Raw genomic sequence first — 22,639 nt, forward strand, 5'->3', positions numbered from 1 at the left:
TTAATCTGTTCAGCCTCCCCTGGTGGCGATAAGCGGATTCAACAGGGACAGCCGTCTGACTGCCTGTCTGCCACACACCATATTGCCATCTCACCAGCCAGACAGAGTTGTCATAGCAACAGACTTTCAGAGATAAAGTCAAAAGGTTCAAATGAAAGGCGACGGCAGTCGGCTCTTCCTGCTGTCCAGCATTTCAGCAAGTTTATGTTCTTATTAAGCGAGGATAAACCAAAGACAAACGACATGTGCATCGATTTTAGAAGGATGTTATATCCAGCAGTTCAAACTGTTATTAATGGAGAGGTTGTAGGTACCTGGGTATTGTTATCCATAACATTGGTGTGCAGTAAATTGATTATGCAGTTTATTCAAACTCAGTGGTAGAGTCTCTTTGCCTGACTGCAAAACAAGTTTCCCCTCAGGGACAATAAAGATGAATTTGAATAATAAAGATTTCGAAAGGGCAAAGAACTCTGAAGAGAGACAAGCCCGAGAACACTGTCAGCCACTACTCTGACCGTAACGTCTCAAATTCATAGTTTACCCAAAGACGGATCATAAACCTGAATTGACTGTCAGACATGATTCAATATAGATGCTATCTCAACAACTGAGCAGTTAACCTTGCTGCCAGAAGGGGGCAGTACAGTAAAAAACTTGCAGCTATTAATGAAAGATAAATGGTGTTGGATCCTCTCGGCAAAAGAACTGGTCTCAATGAAAATGTAAGAATAGACTGGTCTTGGGAGCACTGGTTTGGGATGAGACATGACACAGCTTGCAACAAACAAAGGCTAATTTTACCATTTTATTGGACACATAATTTAATCCATGTAATCCATCCACTTGTGCCAAACCCCAGATATGTGGTCTACAAATGCTGCAGAGATAAATGTAGTGGTTTGAAAGATTCTGGTGCTACTAAAACAAGAATTCAACTGAAGCATGTTTACAATGTGAAATACAAGATGAAAGTTTCCCTGCATTTCAACTGCCTGGGTTTTTGGACTCTCCCTGAGGACCCTGGTCTTGCAGCAAAAAAAGTAAAAGGGAGGGGGAGTTGGCACTTTGGCTCGAGCAGCCCTTGTCCTGCAGATATAAGCTGCAAGTGCAATCTTTACAAGCAACCTACTCAAGATGCACAATGTGCCAAGGAGACTGTAGAGCTTGCAGGTCGTAGTTCAAATGTTTGTTTAAATGCTGGTGAATACTTGAGTGGAGAGGCCTCTTTTGCTGAGTGTTCCAGTAAAATACCCCATTGCCGACGGATCTTGTATAGAGAGGGGTGGGGAGCGGCAGTGATGGAGAAATGACCTGTGTAAACTTTAGACTCACCCGAACTAATGGAGACCGAGTGGCAACTTTAACTGATCTTCTTATCTGGGTTGGTTTCATGGCATGTCGTGTAAATTGTAGCGTAGCAGCATTTTGTTAAAACTAATGACAAAATAGTTGAGTGTAAACTTTTGCATATAAAACTGAACACTTAACATTTCATACCGATCTAAAAAAAAGTAACTTGTCTGCATTGGGACGCTCCATTTACAATGTGTACATATCATCAGTGCCATATCACTATGTTTGCTGTAATAATAATGTTAAAGTGCTCTTTTAAGCTGTAAACAGGAGCTTTTCATGTTTATTTACATTCATTTAGAGCTGTAGAGTGAACTCAGTTCACTGTTGCAGATCGATTCTTTTTTTCCCTCCCCACGACAAATCTATTGGTTGAAGAGTGAAGTACATTTATAGTCGACCCAGATTTTCTATGGTTGACTGCAGCCCTGAGCTGTCAGTGTGCTACATCTGGCAAAACTTGCACAACTGTCAGAGTAGGAACAGGAAAGGGAGGATGAAAAGCAGACATGACAGTCTTTGCTCGTGGATTTGAAAAAAACGCCTTTAGAAACGTCTGCTGCGGTGAAGAGGGTCTGTGCTCTGCGGCTCTCCGACTTGTCCCGCTGCCGCTTTACTGACCTCACACAACAGCTATAGGTGACATCAGGTCAGAGTATCTCCTGCTTTCTTCCATTAACTTCTTCTTAATTAAGAACACACGTATGGGTTAGCACATACAATGGGGATGATTTAAGTCGAGTTATTTGAGAGGTTGCTTTTTAGGGATGAGTGGGGAGGTGCAGAGGAAGACCACTTGGGGTTGAAAGGCATGTCTGGGAGAATCCCAAAATACTTTTCCTAGTTTACATAATCGCTGTCTCCATCTCAGGGGGTCCAGTTGTATTCAGGGTGTCGCACGGGTTAGAATATTCAGTATTTTAACGAGGTATTATGAGTTCAGACTGGGCCAATTACCCATTCGGGCCATATCACAAGTTCTGCCAACTTGTCATCTTTCTTCTGTAATGTTTCTTGGAAAAAGGAGAAGCCGTAGCTATGTACTCTGTTTCTATATCTGGAAACGCACTCAAGAGTCGACCTATGCTACTTTAAGAGAGAAACATTCTCCAATGCAGAAATTCCACTGTGCTTTTTTAATGATTTTGGACGTTTAGAGCTTTTTTGCTATCAAGAGACTATAAGAAGTTGTTAAATTAATAAATTACCGATTGACTTTGTGACATCAACATAAGTTTCATCTGAATAATGAGCTCAAAACACGAGATCAGAGCCGTGTTATCCTGGTAGTCGATGTCCATATATGTCCACGTATGACATCATCATCACTACAGTCATGCTTTCGTTCAGCTTGTTGAAATCCACAATTTAAAACTTATCCACAATAACATGAATATTATTTTAGGCTGGATTTTCAATTGAATTGATTCACTGCGATAACAAAGCACAGAGGAAGCTCAAAGAGTGATCAAGGCTATCTGATTGCGTCCCTCCTGCATTGATTAAATGACCATGGAGGCTATGGTTCACTGCAGCAGATTGTAACACTCAGGGAAAAAAAAGCTGCAGAGTGCAGACAGTCATTAACATTCACAGGAGAGGAGGAGGAGGAGGAGGAGGAGGAAGGATGGGGTGACAAAATGCACCATGCAAGTTCAAAGAAAAACACTAGCGGAGAGAGACAAAAAGCCGACCTGCAGCTAAAGGCCCAACTCCTACAAGTCACTCAGCTATATGGTACAATATTAGTCTGCTTATTACAGGCTTATTTCTACTTGTTAAAGATCCTTAAAGCGTATCAAGAATGTTGCAATGGAAGGTGTATGCAACAAAAAAGATTGAAACTTAAACAACACATGTGATCTCCTTATATTTATCACCCACTGAAATGATAGTCGAGCAGTAGCCAGGTGGGAATAGACAGGCAATTAAACTGTCGGGCAGATTTATCATCCTCATCTGGCGGCTCTCGCACCTTTCAGCTCCACCGGGTCACCTCCTGTGACATCACATCCTGGTGCCAGGCTCACAATGCCCGTAACAGGGCCGTAAAAGAGGCTTTATGATATGCCTTGTGGGTCCTGAGGGGATGAAATACCTCCTCCGCTTTAACCATACCCTTTTGACCACAGAAATATCGTTCCTCTGGTTCTATAGTTTGATTGCTTTTTCCATACCGCTGAAATGCACTCTCATGTTTTTCCAAATCATTTTTTTTTATTTCTCATTTCTCTTTTTATTTTCTCATATTTTCAATCTTGCTTTAAGAGCCGCTCTGCTCCCCAAAGCAGCGTAACCACAGCAATTACCTGATTATTGCTAAAACACATAAACACGTTATTTACCCTCCGAGGACGCGAGGTTTCCAAAAACTAGAAAGAGCCACAATTTCATGATCACTTTCCAGTAATTAACTCAGAGGCAAAGTCCTCTAAGATTCAACCGATGAGGTATATGTCTTGTTTCACGTGTACGGTGTCTACCTGCTGCTTGAGTTAGAGAACAAGTGTCACCTCTGATTCACAGCTTTTCCACGCTGCTGTGAACGTGGAGGTGGAGTAGTTGACCGTCTTGTGGTAAATGTCTCTGCTCGAGCCTACAGTGCAAGGCCGCTACACTCTAATTGCTTTTCTGCCATCCCGAGCTGGATGGAGCATATCATGTGATACTCTCTCTCTTTCCCTCCCTCCCTCCCTCCGTCCTCGTGGACCTTCACCCACTTGACTCTCTCCATCACCCCTGCCCAGAGGCTCCTTCTCATATGATCCAGCTTACACAAGGAGGAACGCAGGGAACACATTTGCGTCAGCAGGCAGCTTTCATCTGACCATTGCCTCTCCGCTCTCAGTATGTCAATGGTTTTCAGTGCTCACATTTTTCTTTTCACTCAGAAACTATCGATGGACAGAAAAGAGGAACCTTTTTTATTATTTTCTTTCCTTAAGGGCAAGGAGTTGAAGGCAGGTTTAATTCAACGACAACATTTTCCTCTCTCTGGCTCTGACTGATAACCCTCACAACATTATGCTGGAAGTGGATACTTGAATGCTGCAGCAGACCAAAGTGGACTTCCCTTTTAATTAAGATAATGTCTTAAATAGTGTTAATGTCGCTTCCGCTACAGGTTAAAGCAGTTTTCTAATCAGCCGGTTGTTGAGACTAGATCATGGCTGATGACAATACATCCCTGATCCAGACCCGTGGTTCACGTTCTTCAATCAGGCCTCTCTCAGTCTCGTGTTGGCATGCTACAGTGAAAGCTGCTCAGCTGTTAACCAAGCTGAAAGGCGATGCATTATTTAGACGAGTAGCTCGTCTGGGGCAGCGTGTGTGTGTGTGTTAGTGGAGAAAAAAAAAGATAAGACGTATGAAAAAGTGAGTAATGAATATTAAATACAGTGGTCGTGTGAGAGCTTCTCCAGTCAGTGTGTTGACTGGGTTCATTGTAACGGAAGGACGGAGTACAGGGACTTAGCCAGGTCTTGAAAGGGCTTAGAGGAGAGCTTTCCGCATCACATTTCCTATGGCACGTAAATCTGCCATCAACACATTCCACTTCTGCATGGACATATAGTAGCTCTTAAAGATTATCAGCTCGGGGTGTGATATGAGTCTATTTACAGACGTCTTGCAGCACTTTTTCTATTTAAACATGTTTGATTAAAACACTGAGGGGTTTGGTCATATAACATTAACAGGAAATAATAAAAATGTAGATCGATTTTTTTCATTCTGTAGTGTTAAGTCATTAACATTTGTCGCAGCCCATGGGGAAGCATTCTGCCTCTTCTCCACACTGATCCGCATGATACCCCTGAACTTTAGGAGTGAGAGTGAAAGCCTGAAAATGCCATTTCACGGGTACAGTCCATCTGAGTTAATGAAAAACGCCAATCACTTCTATATATTGTATTTTGGAGACCAAAATATTAGCACAACTCTTGTTACGCTAGGACCAGAGAGGAATCAGTCAGGGGTGGAGTTATGTACTTTTGCTGAGAGTGATGAAAAGTCATGTGTCAGTTTTATTTCAGCACCAGAGAGGCCGACGAGCCTCTTTACCTGTGGATCTGTCCGTTCTTGTGTAGATACTCCAGTCCTTCCAGCACGTCTCTCAACACAGTGGCTATGCTGGCCTCGTCCACGACGCCCGTCTTGTGTTCGCCTCGCGAGATGATATGCTTGATCACGTCTAGCACGGAGCCTGGAAAACAGATAAAGCACAGCAGTTGACAAAAAGGCCGGACTTAAAAACATATTGCTTCACTTGTCATTGTTGAAAATGACATTTACGATTGTAAACATTACCGTCAGACAGAAACAGAGATTGTCCAGCACTCGGCTTCTTTGGGTAAATAAACGTTGTAAATCAAGATCTCACATCTCTGAGAGGGTCACCTCAGGCTGGCCAGTTTCATTTGTTTAAGCCTCCTCTAAAACAAAACGCATTTATGAAAACACACACTTCCTGCTGGATTGGCAGACATTCAGTCAAGATAATTTATGTGTAATCTTATATTGTTTATATGAATTAGATTGTGGGTACACATCAGCTCCTTTTCAGATCCGGTCCAAGACCCAAGATAAATTATACTGAGGGAGGAAAACAAGATTAAGCTGCTTAACCCTAAACATCACCACAACCTTTCAATTTGGCCAGGGCAAAACAAACCAATGGTGCCGGGAGATATATCACAACATTCATTACCACACATTCTTTTAAGGGGAAATCCCTCCTGAAGAATTTGTAATGTGCAATCTTTGTGTTCAGAAAGTGCGGCCAGTATCTACCAACATACACAAGTCTCTCATTGATTAAACAAGGGAAAACATGATGTCATTTCAGGAGATTAAGGCTCAGATGATTTTTGTTCCAAGTATTTTTCATCCAAGTAAGTTTCATTTTGAACTGGTGCCCACCTGTTAATCAGATAATATGGCCAGTTAAAATCACCATGGCTACTGACGTGGCCATTTAATTTGTTGCCATTTACACAGCCGCTCTGGGATAAGACTCTCGATGACATCATCATTACAGTCTCTCTGCAGTCGAAGTCACAAACACAAACAGTTTCAGGTCATTATAAACTGTATGTGGAGCCTGTTGAAGCATGACTTTGCCTTCAGAGCTGTTTAAACAATGTAGAGATCTACAGTACAGATAAGTGAACAGGTTAGGGTCTGGGTTTATAAGTCAAGCAGATGTCTTTGTCTTCATTTGCTGCAGCTAAACAGAGGAACTAGTGCGGCACTGTTAACTGACCTGGCAGCTTAGTGCCCCCCCCGAAAAAGACAGGTCACCCTCAACCTGGCTCCTGCTGAATAAAGGAGCGCTACGGATGAAAAGTCAAACTGCTGTCCGGGTACGATTTCCTTTGTGCGACTTCCAAGGAATAAAGAATCTCTCTCTGAAAAGAGGTTCAGTATTTGCATTCGACATGACAGAAAATTGGGCGACACTGGTGAATGGGGACAAAGCAGAGAAGCAAATAGAATGGCACTTGCCTGACAAGCTGTATTGTGCGACACACAAACATCACACTGCTACACTGTGTCCGTCCCTCCCTCTCTTGCTCACACACTCACACCCTCAGCGACACACACACACACACTGAGCAGCACTTGCAAACAAAAGCTGGAAATCGCCCTTTCAAGGCCCCGAAAACACCATCAGTGACTCAACTCCGTGACTTAATTGATTGCCTTTTAATAACTGTGCCGATAGGAGTGCAAATACATGTATGTGCTCCTTGACTTCAGGGTGTCCTCGCCTGCGGCACTCAGACAAACGCTTGCTGCACTACCAAGAGAGGCTGACAATGTAGGGCCACCTGAGAACAGACTGTGTTGTTGCAGCGAGTCTTCGACACAGTGAGACAGAGAGGCGAGAGTAAGAAGGGAGTGAGGGAGGGACGATGGGTTCAACGGGTTCTTCAAGCAGTGACGGTGCACAGTAGAAATCGTGATTCAGCAGCGAGGGGAGGAGACGAACCTGTCCAACGAGGGGACAGACGAGGGAAGGCGGAAAAAGCCGACTAGATGTATCTGACTGAGAGATAGTGCATGTATTTGTGAGCATGTAAATGAGTGAATAGGAAAGACGAAGGAGGAGAGTATAAGAAGAGCGCAGCCTCAGGTCTCTGATGTGACAGCTCTTTGTAGCTCATTGAGAAAAGGGAGCCGGTTTGGTTTTTATCCTTCTCGGTTCTCTCCACACCATTCCCTCCTCTCTCTCTCTCTGCTTCTGCAGGGAGGGGAGGGATCGATGAGAAGTGACAGGTGACGAGCAGAGCGCTCACGGTAGGAGGGTGAGCAAATAGAGCCAAGTTCCAATTACAGCGGAGATGTAGTTCTAATGAGCCAATAAATGAAAATGGGATTAGAAGACTAAGTGTTCATGTGAGTGCAGTGGGTAATATGATGGTTCTGTTCTTACTCACTCAATTGGTTATAAAAAGTTCTGATGATGTCTCTACACCAAGTATAAGGCTACCATAGCAGCTGGATAACTTAGCTTAGCATAGCATAATGTCTGTCAGTCAATCAGCATCTCTAAGTAGAGCTTGATTGATATGGGATTTCTGGGGCCAACGCCCTTTAAAAATAAATGGCAATGATTGATTGAAAGATGTTACTATAAAAAAGGTTTAATATTTTACAATTGAAACAAACTTTATCATACATACATTTATGCTAGGCAAATGATTTCCTTGCACCGAGCAGGCTAAATGTCCCCTTTCTAGTCTAAGGTAAACTAACTATCTGTTGGCTCATCCTGCTACCTTGTGTTTGATGATCTCATATTTGATAGTGTTCATAGTTAAGGAGTTGAGGTTAGAAATTTGTAATTACTTAAATATTTCTTTTTGATAGGGAAGTTTAGGAAATTAATTACCTCTCGTTTTTAATGACCTTTTTGCATTGCTCTTTCGTGGGGAGTTTTTTTGTATTTTTTAACTAACTTTATCATGTGCTTATGCCTTCTTGGGACTGGGAAGACTGGGGGCCGAGTGAATGTTATGTCCAGGTTTCCCAAAGACCAGGGGCATAACACAGATCATACAGATATGAGAGTTGTATCTATCTTCTCAACTAACTCCTTCAGATCATACCATGACACGTCTCCTTTAAGATGAGGGGGCACTGAGGGAAAAGGATCCCCAAGAGTATGCGCACACACACACACACTCATACACACACACACCCGCACTATGGTGCAGACTTTGGAGGATCACTAAATGTCAACCTTGTCAGCCCCATTCAAATTAATCTGATTGAACTCTTCATGGCTCATTAGGTTGTTTCATCGGGCTGACACTGATTGACAGGTTAACAATCCCAAAGTTCACTTTGGATAGGAAAGACTACAGCTTCCGAGACAAATGACACCTGTTGGCCTGGTTTGTGCGGTGCTAGTCCGAGCCCTCGGTGGGGGAAACTAGATACAAATCATAGGGAATACATTAGTACTCAACTGTATTGTGCTGGAGAGCATGCAAGTACCCACAAAAATGTAGAATCATAATTTTGGTTATGTATACTATTAGGCAAACTTCTCAAGATTTCTCATTAAAACGGTCATGGGTTCAAGAGGCAGGAATTTGAACTCAACTGTGCTTCATCCAGCGACCTCACCTTCAAAGTCTTTCCACTCTCGTGGTCAGAGCAGGAGGTTTGAGACCAAGGGAGAGGATCAGAGAGCAAAGTGGGGAGCAGGGAGGAGGGGGAAGTGCGTGAAGGTGACGAGAGCTGCTGCCAACTGTGCTAAAGGACGAAGGGGAATGCCAAGCAAAGTTGGAGGGGTGAGAGGGAGGGTGGGGCAGGGGAGTGGCGGTGACTAGTCATTGGTGGTGCAGGAAGAGAGGATTGTTGTCTCGACCAGAGGGAAGAGTCTATCAAAAAATATCTATGAGTAAAATAATTTACTAAAGGGAGAAAACATTATATTACAGAAGTGAACAAAAGGTAATTTTGCATGTTGGATTTTCCTTGTATTAACCTTGAGTCACCATAAAGGCTTCCTGTCAGCATTTTGTCAATAGCTGAGGGCCACATCATGATGTGACAAATCAAATGGCTCTAAACCTGTAAAATCCAGTGGCATTCGATTGAGCTCTGCAGCAGAGATTTTAGGGCCTTGCATGAATCTCCTGGTAATACATTCCTCTGCTTGCTTTGGCATGACTCATTCACTGCCTCTTGGTTTCACTAGAGGTCTTTGAGGCGGTGACAGGTTATGCAGCGCTCTGATGAAACAGTTGTTCACATGTCACACTCAGAACGGGAATTTCCTGAAAAGCCCTGTGCCTAAAGCGTACGGAGCTCAGAACTCAGCTCGACAGGTTTAGCCTAGACTGGATTTGCCAGAGAGACGAAGAGGAGACATTTTTAGTCATACTTATCTGGGTGAAAAACACATAACAAAGAAAAAAAAACTGCTGTACTAAGAACAGGACTATGTGGTACCCAAGACACACTACTTGACTCACAATCACTTGTAAACGAGGAGGAGGAGACTAATATCCGCCACTTGTATACGCAATATTATTCATTTGGCAACTACCCACAGTGATAAGGCCGATCGGTGAGGGCTGGTACATGTCGATAATGAACGTAAATCAAAAGCTTTACCTTCCGGCTCATCTACCGCTATCTATAAAGTCTTGGATAGGTCCAAATTAAATGCATCCGGTGCAAATTAATGCTATATGTGATGCAGCATAAGTACTGTGTAGTAAACTTCTTCTCCATTAGGAATAAAAGCTATAGAAATGTACTCTACTCTAAAGTTGGCGCTTAAAACCGATCGATACATTAACATGTCAGGGCTCCGTCACATTAACTGTGGAGCTGTAATCGGTCTCTCGAGAGCAGAAGTGTGGAGGATTTCTTACACTTCATCGAACCAGGAAAGCAGACGGAAGCTTCTTCTGGCTGGTACACTCTGTCCTGCGTAGTGATGGTTCATAAACCTGACCTCATTTGAGCTCCATCTCCATGGTAGACGTCACCGTGGCAATCATTTAATTAGTCCACACAATAAAACCCAACATCAAGTCCCTCTGTTACCCTCGGATAAGGGGGACAAGAGGGGCCATCTTGAGTTGTGTTTGCTCCTGCTGTGACACTGGTCGCCTGCTCAAGCGTCACTAGGCGGGCACTGTGCCCTGAGCCCAGCTGCAAGGCGGCTGCCAAGCAGCTCATGTCCAGTGTATCGGGGGGAGCCAGGCATGCCACCTGGGCACTATCCGTTACAGTGGGACGCTGTTTACACAGAGGCCCTGAGAGGAATCAGTGAGGGTAAAATCCAGACAGTAAATGTCAAGTGTGTGGATGTATCTGTGTACACTTGCTCTTGTATAATTAAGTGTGTGGAACTGAAAGCAGGATGGTCAGGAGAAGGATGATTTTCTGCCTCTGTAAACAAATAACCATTAGTCTCATAAAGATGTCTTTATTTATCATGAGACCGCTGCTTCTTGCCTTATGTACATATTGTTTGTTTCGATGCAGAACTACAAATATAATTTACTGTAGCTTGATAATGCATTTTAATACCATACCGTGCAATTAAATCAAACAAAAGAATCAGAGTCAGATGGACTCGTTGCATATTTGAGGTCTCTCTCTCCATGGTGGCCTCCTCTTCTTCGTGCTCCTCTCACTAGTTAATTGCAGCGCTACCAGATGGATGCCATGATGCCAGCCTGTGGGCTGTTATTACCTCTGCCCTGTCATTAGCTCCTGCACAGTACTAAGTTAAAGACCGGAAAGAGCTGCAGCTCACACAGGACACAGGGAGGATCAGTGCTGTTGTATTCCCTACAATCACACTTAACATCACCGACAGCAAGAAGCACTTCCCACTGCCCCTCTCCTATCACGAGGGGCACTGCCTAAAAATCTGTCCCCCATGATATGACCTAGAAATACATGATACTCCAAATCAAATCATACTTCACGTGATCGGTCCAGGATCAAGATATTCAGACTGATTGGTTGAAGATCAGTGTATTAATAGGAACAAGACAACCTTTATATAATATACATTATGCACTTACCACCACTGAGCAGCTTCATGACCAGCCACAGTTCATCCTTTACCACAAACGAGGTGTAGTAAGACACGATGTTGGGGTGGTGGCACTGGCTCATGGCCTGAATCTCTTTCTGTTGGAGGAGAGAGCATGAAAGACACAGGTTAAATCCAATTAGTCAGAACAGTACAAAGAACTTAGATGACAGACATGCTGTATTTGTCATTAAACTGATTAAACCTTCTAATTGAATGGAAATGGGTTGAAGTTTCAAATCCCAGCCAATCCATTATTCTTAACCATTTTTATTATCCACTAGCCTCTGAAGCAGCACAAACGTGCATGTTTTGAGCTGTTAAAAAGCTCGGCAGCAATGACATGAGCCATTAAACACACAATAAAAAATTTTAATCAAGACTGACAGTGCCTACTAGATATTCTCATTAGTCCCTGCAAAAAGGGAAAATAAAGTAACGCTTGGAAAATAGAAACTGAATGCAGTCACAACAAATAAGAATAAATATGTGTTTGATGCTGCAACATTTTTGAATTTTTTTGAGATACTTAAGATCTTAATGACGTCAACAGTCCGAAATGAAATGGACAAATACATTTCCTGTCAAGTACGCAGAAAACAGAGAGTACCCTTTATACAGTCGTAAAATACCCTTTCTATGTGTGTGTGTGTCTGTGTGTGTTTGTGTGCTTGGCGAGCAGGAGAGCTGAGGTAATGTTGGCACAGAATTCAAATGCATCTATTCAACACCGTCACACAGTCATTTGAGGACAGACAAGCTTCCTGAGAAAAAGAAAATCTGGCTGCCTTCGGGAACGGAACCACAGATTCTCAGATGTTTTCCTTCGGTTTCTGCACTTGAATATTTGACAAATAACGGAACTGGTTACTACAGCGACATATTAAGGCACAGCATCTCCGTACTTGTTAAGAAAACCCTCATAAAACAGAAAACAAAGAGATGGGTTATTCTGTAGTTAATCATTTAATTAAATCTTTCAGCAAAAATATTCTTTCCCACTTCTTAATTGTGAGTATTACAGGAAGATGATCCCCCGTCAGTCTCTGTATTGGATGCACAGCATTGCAGTGATTAAATTGATATTGACCCTATCGGCTGTTTGTGGCTTTCACCAAAAATTTCACTAAGCGTCATATTCCCCCAAATTTCCACGTGTTATTCAATACATCCACTGACAGTGTTCCACCATGGCAGGTGCACCACAAGCCTGTCAACTGAGGAACCTCAACATTGGAGTGGAAAACATTTGTTAAAGACATCGATCAATAGATGCTTGTGGGTCAAACAGTGAGCAACCGAAGCCTGATGTCCCATCAGCATAAACGCTTAGCTGACACAAAGTGCATTAGCAGCAGTGTGAATAAGCTGCAGAGTCATCACTATGGAGCGCCTGCCTTTCAGAGCATGTCTCAGCCAAGAAAGGCTTGAGGAGGCAGGTGACATCAAGATACCAGTAAAAAGCAGTTGACACAATAAGGGCGGGTGCAGGCGGTGCATTAAACAAACTCATTAGACCATGATGGGCACAGACCTGTTTGGATGAAGACAAATCAAAAGAGGAGAATCATATAGTGCAGAGCGTGAGTCAGAGGACAAGGTTGTACTGTTCACAATCCAACAAGTGAGCCCGAATGCCACGCTGCTGTTCTTTAATCATTAAGCAGCCTAATAACTTCCAGTCTGTCGGGCCAGACGGCGAGCGCTGTGGGTTGTCTCCACTATCATTCTTTCTCTGGATACTACAGGCTGAGGGTGAACAATAATGATACAGCCTGTTGGCTGCTAACTGGCTTCAGTGGAGCCTAACACCCCCTCCTCCTCTCGCTCCCGCTCTGCTCTCAGCACAGTGGAAGAGGCAGGTCACCACAGCTCCGTGGGCCAGGGTAACCCCAGAAAAGAAAAACAATGGGATAACAGGGAGGATATCGTGCTCCGGCAGTTGGCAGGTTTTCACATCTTTTCCAGCAGACAATGTGAGACTCAGAGAGACTCTTTGTTGTGGGGATAGGTCACTGTAAACCTATGCTTCAGCAAAGAAACCCTCACATTCCTATTGATTCTATCTGTGTAACCTTTCACTTAATGAAATATTTTTGCAGGACATGTCAATGCTGAGTGAAAAACAAATCCCAATGTTTTAAGTATGTGTGCATGACAACACTCTTTCTGTAAAGGCTCGGATTCAGGCTCATTCCGGTAAAGGGAGCATCATGCATGTACTCACTTTAGCTTCTCCTGCATGAGCTTCGGAGTCAGGCATGTGACACAGATATGTAAAATACTTCCTCAGTCTTAAGATCAGTTGTAATGCATAGTGATCTTTATCTAGAGAGAATGCTCATCCAACCAGTCCTTGAAACTAAGTGAAGTGAAATGGACACAGACACAGGACACTTTCACCAGACTTAGAGCCTTGTGAAAAGATGCCAAAAAAAAAAATCTCTCTGCCACCAAACACCAAACCAACTGCAGCACAAAACAACGAATCTGCATACAAGGTAACCTGTGTAGAACATTTTTGTCAAAAGCACTGTGATAATGACCATCTGTGCTACAGGAGCTGCACAGTATTAGCATAGTATATTTTGAGATAGCTGTAAGCCATCTGCTAGAGGAGATTTCAGAATGAAGAACCACGCATGGTCAGTTTATTAGTTATAAACTGACGAGATATCTTTTAAGTCACAAGTAAATTATATATTTGTGTCAAAATGTCAACGTTTAAGTCATTATATGAACAGACCAGTTTTACAATATGTGTCAAAAAGTCACAGCCTTTGGCAGAAGATGCATTAAGTGAAAATATGGCTCTGCTCCATATTCTTTTTGGAGCACCAGCAGGCAGACAGGCGGCCAATTATTCAAATAAATAACATCAGACCATCAGACCGCCCGTGCATTCCCTCCATCCACACATCTAATAAAACTGTTTTTCACTCCCTAATGGAAATCACATTGGTTTATTGAGTCAGCACACTCTGACGGATTTCTCCCCGTCATGACAACTCAAGCTCCCGTTTTTACAGAGAGCTCAGTAAAGTCATTCAACTGTGACATGAGTAATAAGTGTGTTGCTCTTTTCATAAAAAGAACTGAAACTGATTGCATATCTTGCTATGGGTCTATAAATGTACAGTGACACAAGCAGAATCAAAGCCGTGCTCTAAATCTTTCGACTCGGTTAAGCCTAAAAGACTTAGTTATAGGTTCTCCAGGAAATAGACCAGTCCCTGCCAGTTGCATTTTTCTATATTAGGCCTGATCATCTCAGTATTCGGAAAGTCTGAGGACCTTGAAACTGAGCAAAAGAAAAAATAAATAAATGACCTATTGTCACGAAATGAATACAGTGCTGGGTCACAAACTGGTGCCACAGGATCACACTGATGGCAGAGACACAGAGAAGCCACTATAGAAGCAGTGTGACGTCACTATCAGTTACTCAGAGCCTCACACACACACTCACTATGACCCAATGTCACCGCAGCATGTGCGCACACACGCACACACACGCACGAACGCTCAAAACTACAGAAGAAAAGAGAAGCTGCCGATCTGCAGTTGATGGGGAAAATTACTAAAGGATGATCTTAATGCTCAGGACACATATACCTCTGAATCACTTTCTGTGCAACAAAATAACATTTGACCTCAGACATCTTTTACATATCTCAAAATGGGTTCTTACTGTTTACCAGACATTACGAAACAGAAATACAATCATAAGCAGTAGCTGTGACACTCAAAGCTGTCCAACTGTTGTGTCCGCACTAACTACAACACACCCCCTACACACGGAGACGTGACAGATTACTGCTTTCTGACACCAAAGAATTTCACAGGTCAAGTTAAAGACTACCAGGCCTCTTTGAAATCTTGCGACACCCTCCTTTAGAGCCTCTTCTTTGGAGAAGCAATCTGGGTTCAATTTAATGCTTCCACATCATTTAACTGGGTATTCAGCAGAGGGGGGGGGGTATGCACAGGCAGGAAATCCGACCTCACTGTATTCCATGTGACCGCCTGCTCCGAGAATCCGGGAGCAGCATTCCCCTGATTCATCCTCCAAAAGCCGTGGGGAGGGGTTCCTCCCCGGTTTAGTATTGCCAGTGAGTAGTGAGAAACCGGACAGTAATCTCTAGCCATGATCTTCCATGCAGACATATAGGCTGAACAATATTTATTTCACTGATTTTTGGATGAGATCTCGAGGGGATGACTGGATAAGTCATAAATCAGGCTTCTGGTCAAAGTTAATAACAAGTTCTTTCTCTGCGTCAGACCAGTATGAAGTTACAAAATGGTTAGTGACAGCCAGAGCTTTAACAGGATTTTGACTAAGCCAGGTAATGTGACATCTTTCTTTCCCCATTTATACTATAAAAACCTAAAAGCATCAAGAAACAAAGAAGGGTTGATAAATACATATCGTATGTGACAAACAGTGCCATCTACAAAGCCAGAACACGAGTTACAAACGAGCACATGATCATCTGTGAGCAGGGGAGCTTGATATAATCCTTCCAAAAATCGTAAAGACCACGTCATACAGTAAATGATGTGCTGAGCTGCAGCGCAAGATTGCATTGAGGGCATAAAGACACCATACAGCCCAGAGGAAGATGTCCCACTGAGGTCGAATAGTGTGCTGGCAGTAGGCTTCCTTCAAAGTACAACCAGAATAGTGTTGGAAGTGACAGGGAACGTTGGAGGAGGGCTCCGAACTGGTAACCAGTAATGAAAAGCAGAGGTGGAAATGACTCCGTCCACACTCTCAGCCCACGGAGACAAAGCCCTAAGTGAAATATCATGCTCTTACCCACTAGCTCCCTTTCATCAAACAGGAGAAGTAACAAGGTCACAAAAGTACTAGTGTATTGCATGTTACACAAATAGTTTACTTTGTTGTGAGTCTTACCAGGAGTTCGTCCATGCTGGTCTGGCACTTCTCGAGGTTGATACGTTTGATGGCCACCTTCTCTTTGCGTGGTAAACAGTAGGCTGCTTGGACCACCGCCGTGGCTCCACTCCCTAAAAACAGACAAACAACACAATATCACATTAATTATCATTCAATTTAAAAATGTTATTCTGCTTTCAGAGATGCACTAAGCAACGGTCATTCTCCGGAAATAATCCAGAAGGTTTGTATGCAGGAAAGCAAATGTCCGTTTTGCCTTCCAGCCTTTGGAGAATGAGTCCGTGAGAGAAAACAGCAGGAAATGTCTGGAAAATCCTCCGCGAGCGAGTTGGCGCGTTGACAAAACTGTAACAGAACTACAATAATATCTCAGGATGAAAACGCATTCCCTTACAAGTAGAAGATGTTGACTCAGAGAGACGATGAGATTCAAGAGCTTTCAGTGTAAATTTCTGAATTATTTTTGTTGTTGTGAACGCGTCTGACCCGGAAAATCTCCTGCTGTTTTCTCTTTCGGTGAAAAGAAAACTCTGGAAAATTACCAAAACCAATTGTTTGGGTATTATGCAGAGTTTGTGTGAAAACGGCTTTAGTCATTTCACGACATGAAAAACTTCTCTGCCAGTGAAGAACCCAACTTTGGCACATTGAACTCATTCATTTCACGCTTTATTCTCATCCTCGGGCTTCTTTCAATCATACGTCCGTTCCTTGACCCTTTTCTTCACCCAAACAATCATGGCTACTGCAGCATCACAAATCAAGCTTTTATCCATTACCTAACAATCCCCCAGAGATCAAGAAGGTTAAACGGAGTTCGGCTTGAACAATTTATCTGATTTCTCTTTGGTGGAGCTTATTTATCTGTTCCATCAATTATAAATCCGCTTGTTGAAATACTGGCTTTTGGATCTCATATCTTTGGCATATTCACAATTTGATGTTGGCTGATTTGATATTTGTTTCGTCAACTATTGAGTACTTGCAATCATTCAACAAAACAAACGTCAGGAGCTCTTAAACTAAGATGATATTAACAGAGGTAATATATGCAAAGTTTCAAAAATGGTTTGGCCCTAAAGACGATCTAAAAGACGAGTGTGAAAAATAGTAATAAAAAATCAAATTAAAGGATAATTTGTAGGATTTATAAATACAATTATTGGAATATACAGAACTGAATAGTGTTACTGTTCAATTATTTTCCTAATGTGCATTTTATGAACTTTTTAATACCTGGAAGCTGTAAATCAGTCTCATTTTCCATGTTTTTAAGACTTTGCAGAGCATAGAGATGAGTTGATCAGCAACAGTTGGAAGTCAAAGCTAGTTTAAACCATCTCATCAAAAATTTTGATTTACTAGCAAACACCAGCGAACACTCTGATTAACGCTTAAGCCTAACAGCTTAAGGTTAATCTCTATTAAGAAGGTGTGATATTACAAAATGGTTTCTCACAAACTACGACACCCGCTCCATGAGCAGGTTATTCAGTCGTCATTACTAAAATATTATATGTGCACAAAGTACTCATGGGTCCAACCACACCTATTTTCAATGTTGGTCTTCATTTTGAGCTCAACGACACACCTTTAAAGTTTTGTGATTGTAATGAGCAGAATTGAGATGCTATCCAGAATTTCACATGACTGCTGTGCATACACACAGTTGTGGGGAAACGTGGTAGCCTGAGTAAAAGCCTGAGTAAAAGCTTGTAAAATCCTTCCCTTGTAAAGGAGGTACAGTGCCTTGCATAAGTATTCACCCCCCTTGGACTTTTTCCCATTATGTACTGTTACTAACTGGAATTCAAATAGACTTAAATAAACTTTTTCCCGTTTGATCAACAAAACATGCATAGTACTTTGGAGGTGCAAAATAAATTTTATTGTGACACAAACAATAATGAGAACAAAAAAGTTGACATCTGTTGGGTGCATAAGTATTCACCCCCCTGTGTCAATACTTGGTAGAACCCCCTTTCGCTGCAATTACAGCTGCAAGTCTTTTGGGGTATGTCTCTACCAGCTTTGCACATCTAGAGATGGAAAGGTTTGTCCATTCTTCTTGGCAAAAAAGATGAAGCTCAGTCAGATTGGATGGAGACCGTCTGTGAACCGCAATCTTCAAGTCTTGCCATAGATTCTCTATTGGATTGAGGTCTGGGCTTTGACTGGGCCATTTTAAGACATTAACATTCTTTAATCCAAACCATTCCTTTGTAGCTCTGGCTGTATGTTAAGGCTCATTGTCCTGCTGGAAGATGAACCTCCGCCCCAGTCTCAAGTCTTTTGCAGACTGCATCAGATTTTCTTCAAGGATTTCCCTGTATTTGGCTCCATCCATCTTTCCCTCTATTCTGACCAGTTTCCCTGTACCTGCTGAAGAGAAGCATCCCCACAGCATGATGCTACCACCACCATGTTTCACTGTTGGGATGGTGTGCTCAGGGTGATGGGCAGTGTTGGGTTTTCGCCACACATAGCGTTTTGCATTGAGGCCAAAAAGTTCAATTTTGGTCTCATCTGACCAGAGCACCTTCTTCCACATGTTTGCTGTGTCTCCCACATGGCTTCTGGCAAACTCCAAACGGGATTTTTTATGGATCCCTTTCAACAATGGCTTTCTTCTTGCCACTCTTCCATAAGGGCCAGATTTGTGGAGTAGACGACTAATAGTTGTCCTGTGGACAGATTCTCCCACCTCAGCTGTGGATCTCTGCAACTCCTCCAGAGTAACCATGGGCCTCCTGGTTGCTTCTCTGATTAATTTTCTCCTTGTCCGACTCTTCAGTTTGGGTGGACGGCCTCCTCTTGGTAGGTTTGCGGTTGTGCCATATTCTTTCCATTTTCTTATGATGGATTTTATGGTGCTCAGAGAGATGTTCAAAGCTCTGGATATTTTTTTATAACCTAACCCTGCTTCATATTTCTCCACAACTTTATCCCTGACCTGTTTGGTGAGCTCCTTGGTCTTCATGATGCTGTTTGTTCAGTAATGATCTCCAACAAACTCTGAGTCCGTCACAGAACAGGTGTATTTATACTGAGATTAAATTGCAGACAGGTGGACCCTATTTACTTATTATGTGACTTGCAAATGTGACTTGTGAATGCAATTGGTCGCACCAGATCTTTGTTAGGGGTTTCACAGTAAAGGGGGTGAATACATATGCACTCAACACTTTTCAGATTTTTATTTGTAAATAATTGTGAAATCCATGTAATATTTCCCCCCACTTCCAAATGATGCACTATTTTGTGTTGGTCCATTACATAAACTCACGATGAAATACATTTTAATCTGTGGTTATACCATGACAAAATGTAGAAAAGTCCAAAGGGGGTGAATACTTATGCAAGGCACTGTATACGCCTGTTGCTCCTGCATTGCGAGAGGTCAAGTCACAAACCCCCAGAGCTCTCATTTACCACCATGCACACGCACACATGGCTGTTTCGCTGAGATCTCTGGTGTATCCGTGAATCAGAGCAATGCTGCGAGCACATTCTCCTCTGGCAACAGGCGTCAGTGAGAGAAAAGTGTGAGCGCTGAGTCGGTCCACCCTCCAGTAAGCTTTTCCTTACCTCCCATGCCCTCATCTTAGCTATGCCCAAATATTAACAAAGTGCTCATTGTTTGGGGTTTTCCTTGAGCCTGCAGTGTATGGAGGTTTAAACAACGGGGCTATATTGAAGAAGAGGAAAAAAAAAAAACACTGATTTTAATTAAGAAAGAAAAGCTTTCCCAGTAGATGTGACCGGTTTTTATTTAAATATTTTCATTCGAGATAATTATATACTCAGGCTGTGTAAACCAATTCAATATAGGTGAGACTGAGATTAACCATAAACTCTCGCTCTTTAAAATAGTCCAATAAAATTGCAATTTCCTTGTAATTTCCTGCAATTTACAGATAGTCAGGGGTCACTTTAATCGGCGTACATGCAAAAGCCTTCTAACTGCTGTAATGGGTGCCATGTTATGAATGGCAACCTCTGATAATGTGTGGTTGGCCTCGCTCAATTCTCCAGCATCCAAGTAATCATGGCTCATTCAGCTGTTGCTCAAAACTAAGGGGCTGAACAGGGCAGTAAATAGATCTCGAGGCTCCCTCAGACCTGCACCACCGCCGATACCAAACGCACCTCTGGAGTCTCAGCAGTGATGCTGGAGTTCAGCTCCACAGGGGGCCAGTTGCCCTCTACATGTTGGAGTGTAAATTCTTCCACAAAAACAAACATACAGTCGTCATGGGTTGATGGACACGCTAGAAAGCATGTGTTCTTGTTTGTGTGCGAGTGTGTGTGGGTGGAGAGGTCGGAAAATTAGGATGATTGGGGGTTTTCAGAAGGCAGGGTCACAGGGCACAGAGGCTCTGTGAGTCATTTGGACCTGTAGAGGCTCAATCTTGCAGCCAGCTGGGACCTTGAGTTAATATAGACTTCCTTCCAAGCTCAGCACAAGGTTTCTCTGCACAAAAAAAAACTACCGTCTATATTGTTTGTATCCAGTTACATGATTATTCCAATACTTCAACAGGCCTTTGAGGCTCCAATCACAGCTGTGTAGGGAGTAATTATACAATGATGCACACAGCCCCATTCCTGTCATCGCATGTCGATGACGCCGGCCACAATGCAGACCTCACTATGAAGGCATTAACAGGCTTAAGTCGCAACAAATGGCCGATGTTAATAAAAAAAGCGACACAGAGTCGCATCTCTATCATTCTCAGAGATAACATCACCACCATCCTCTTTGTCTGAGTGAGAGGAAGCACAGAAACAGACGTTCTCACAAATGGAAAGCATTGCCAGGGCTTTGAAAACCTCAGGCCAACATCTAATCTGCTAAACAGTCTGGCACGGCATAAAGGATGCATATCAAGTGATAGGTGTGTGTGTGTGTGTGTGTGTGTGTGTGTTTTTGAAGTGAAGGAGTCAAACACAAACAAGTGTTTAACCATCCAAATTAAAAACAAAAGAAAAAAGAGAACTACAAACTTCCTCTGCTGACCTTTTCTATTTCCAGAGGCACAACAACATTTAGCTTGTTTGAGATGTGCATGGCTAAATCCAATCTATATATTGAGTTACCACATTAGGCAAAATCCAATGAAGATGATCCAGCTGAAAATGTGGCGTGATGACAGGGGCGAAGGACAGAGCCACATAGACTGTGTCGGTCTGCCGATCTTCATTTGTTTTCATGTTTGATTTCTTTTCTTCCATTTTCTTTTTGATTATGTTGTTAACGTTTCAGAAATATCTTCATTAAAAAAAGAATGCCTGCAACACATACAGCTAAAAGACAAACTTTACTTAAAAAAGACAAATTGCAAGTAATAAAATGTTGTTTCCAGTAATTAACATCTAGAATTATACGCGCAATTACCCAAGAGCTATTAGTACTCCTTATAAGTTCTCATAAATACAAAGTCATGCGTTCACTGTCCTGATTCAGCTGTTAGGGTCGATTTCACACAGTATTTTGTGTTTAAATATGGCTTAGTTTTACCTTATTAACCGACCTTACATTTACTTTAACGGTGCTGAGTGTGCAACAATCGGCTCCCGCTGTAGACGTAAAGGTCTCTGCTTGGTGGTGAAAAAATTTAAAAGATGCAAGATGGCGTAAAACAACTTGGGGGAAAATATTGACAAAACAATCATGATCTTTGTAAAAGGTAGCTGGTGTTTTCTGTAAGCATGTTTCCTCCAAACAAGTCAATCTTGGGAAATTGTAGAAGTAGTATACTGGAACCTTGAAGTGAGAGAATGGGACATGCACGAATGGTACTTTGTCTTCACAGCAGACTTAAGTGTTCCAAGCTCCTATTCAAAAGCAAGGGCATGCCTTTAGCCTGTAAGCTGATGAAAAGCCCTCCGCGAGATCAAGACAGAACATTCACTGTTCCGGGTGTACGTAGTGCGTAATAATATTTCAGATTAGATTAGCTTGGCCTTGAGTTAACTTCTCAGTGGAGCAGGTTACTGTGTGCAATGTCCTCCGTCATGAGCTGTGACCAGCGGCGCGGCAGCGGCTCTCAGTTTGTCTTTCCTGTCCTCACCAGGCCAGTTTGCAGCCTGACGTCACTCATCTGTTATTACATTTCCTCTGCATACCTTGCTCACATTCCACACATTATTCAAAGGTACAATGAGAAATGTAACACATGACTAGCAATCGCACCGACAGCCGGTGCCTCTTAGTCTCCCCCCCCCACCCCCAAAGTTTCACAGGATGTAATATTCTGAAGATGAACGAGGCCCAAACATTGAAG

At 42.6% G+C, this 22,639-nt stretch overlaps 1 protein-coding gene across 2 annotated transcripts in view; it reads right to left on the reverse strand.

Moving 5' to 3' along the window:
* The window catches only part of oxsr1b (oxidative stress responsive kinase 1b), a 36,879-nt gene that overhangs the window by 10,826 nt on the left and 3,414 nt on the right, over positions 1 to 22,639 (reverse strand). For both annotated transcript variants that reach the window (XM_053412297.1, XM_053412298.1), the window contains exons 2-4: positions 16,350 to 16,462; positions 11,418 to 11,526; positions 5,419 to 5,560 (exon numbers count right to left, since the gene is read on the reverse strand). In XM_053412297.1, the coding sequence (XP_053268272.1) occupies positions 5,419 to 5,560; positions 11,418 to 11,526; positions 16,350 to 16,462 (364 nt within the window). The remainder of the gene's footprint in view (positions 1 to 5,418; positions 5,561 to 11,417; positions 11,527 to 16,349; positions 16,463 to 22,639) is intronic.

The sequence above is a fragment of the Pleuronectes platessa genome, chromosome 20, assembly GCF_947347685.1.
Source record: "Pleuronectes platessa chromosome 20, fPlePla1.1, whole genome shotgun sequence".
Lineage (NCBI taxonomy): Eukaryota > Metazoa > Chordata > Actinopteri > Pleuronectiformes > Pleuronectidae > Pleuronectes > Pleuronectes platessa.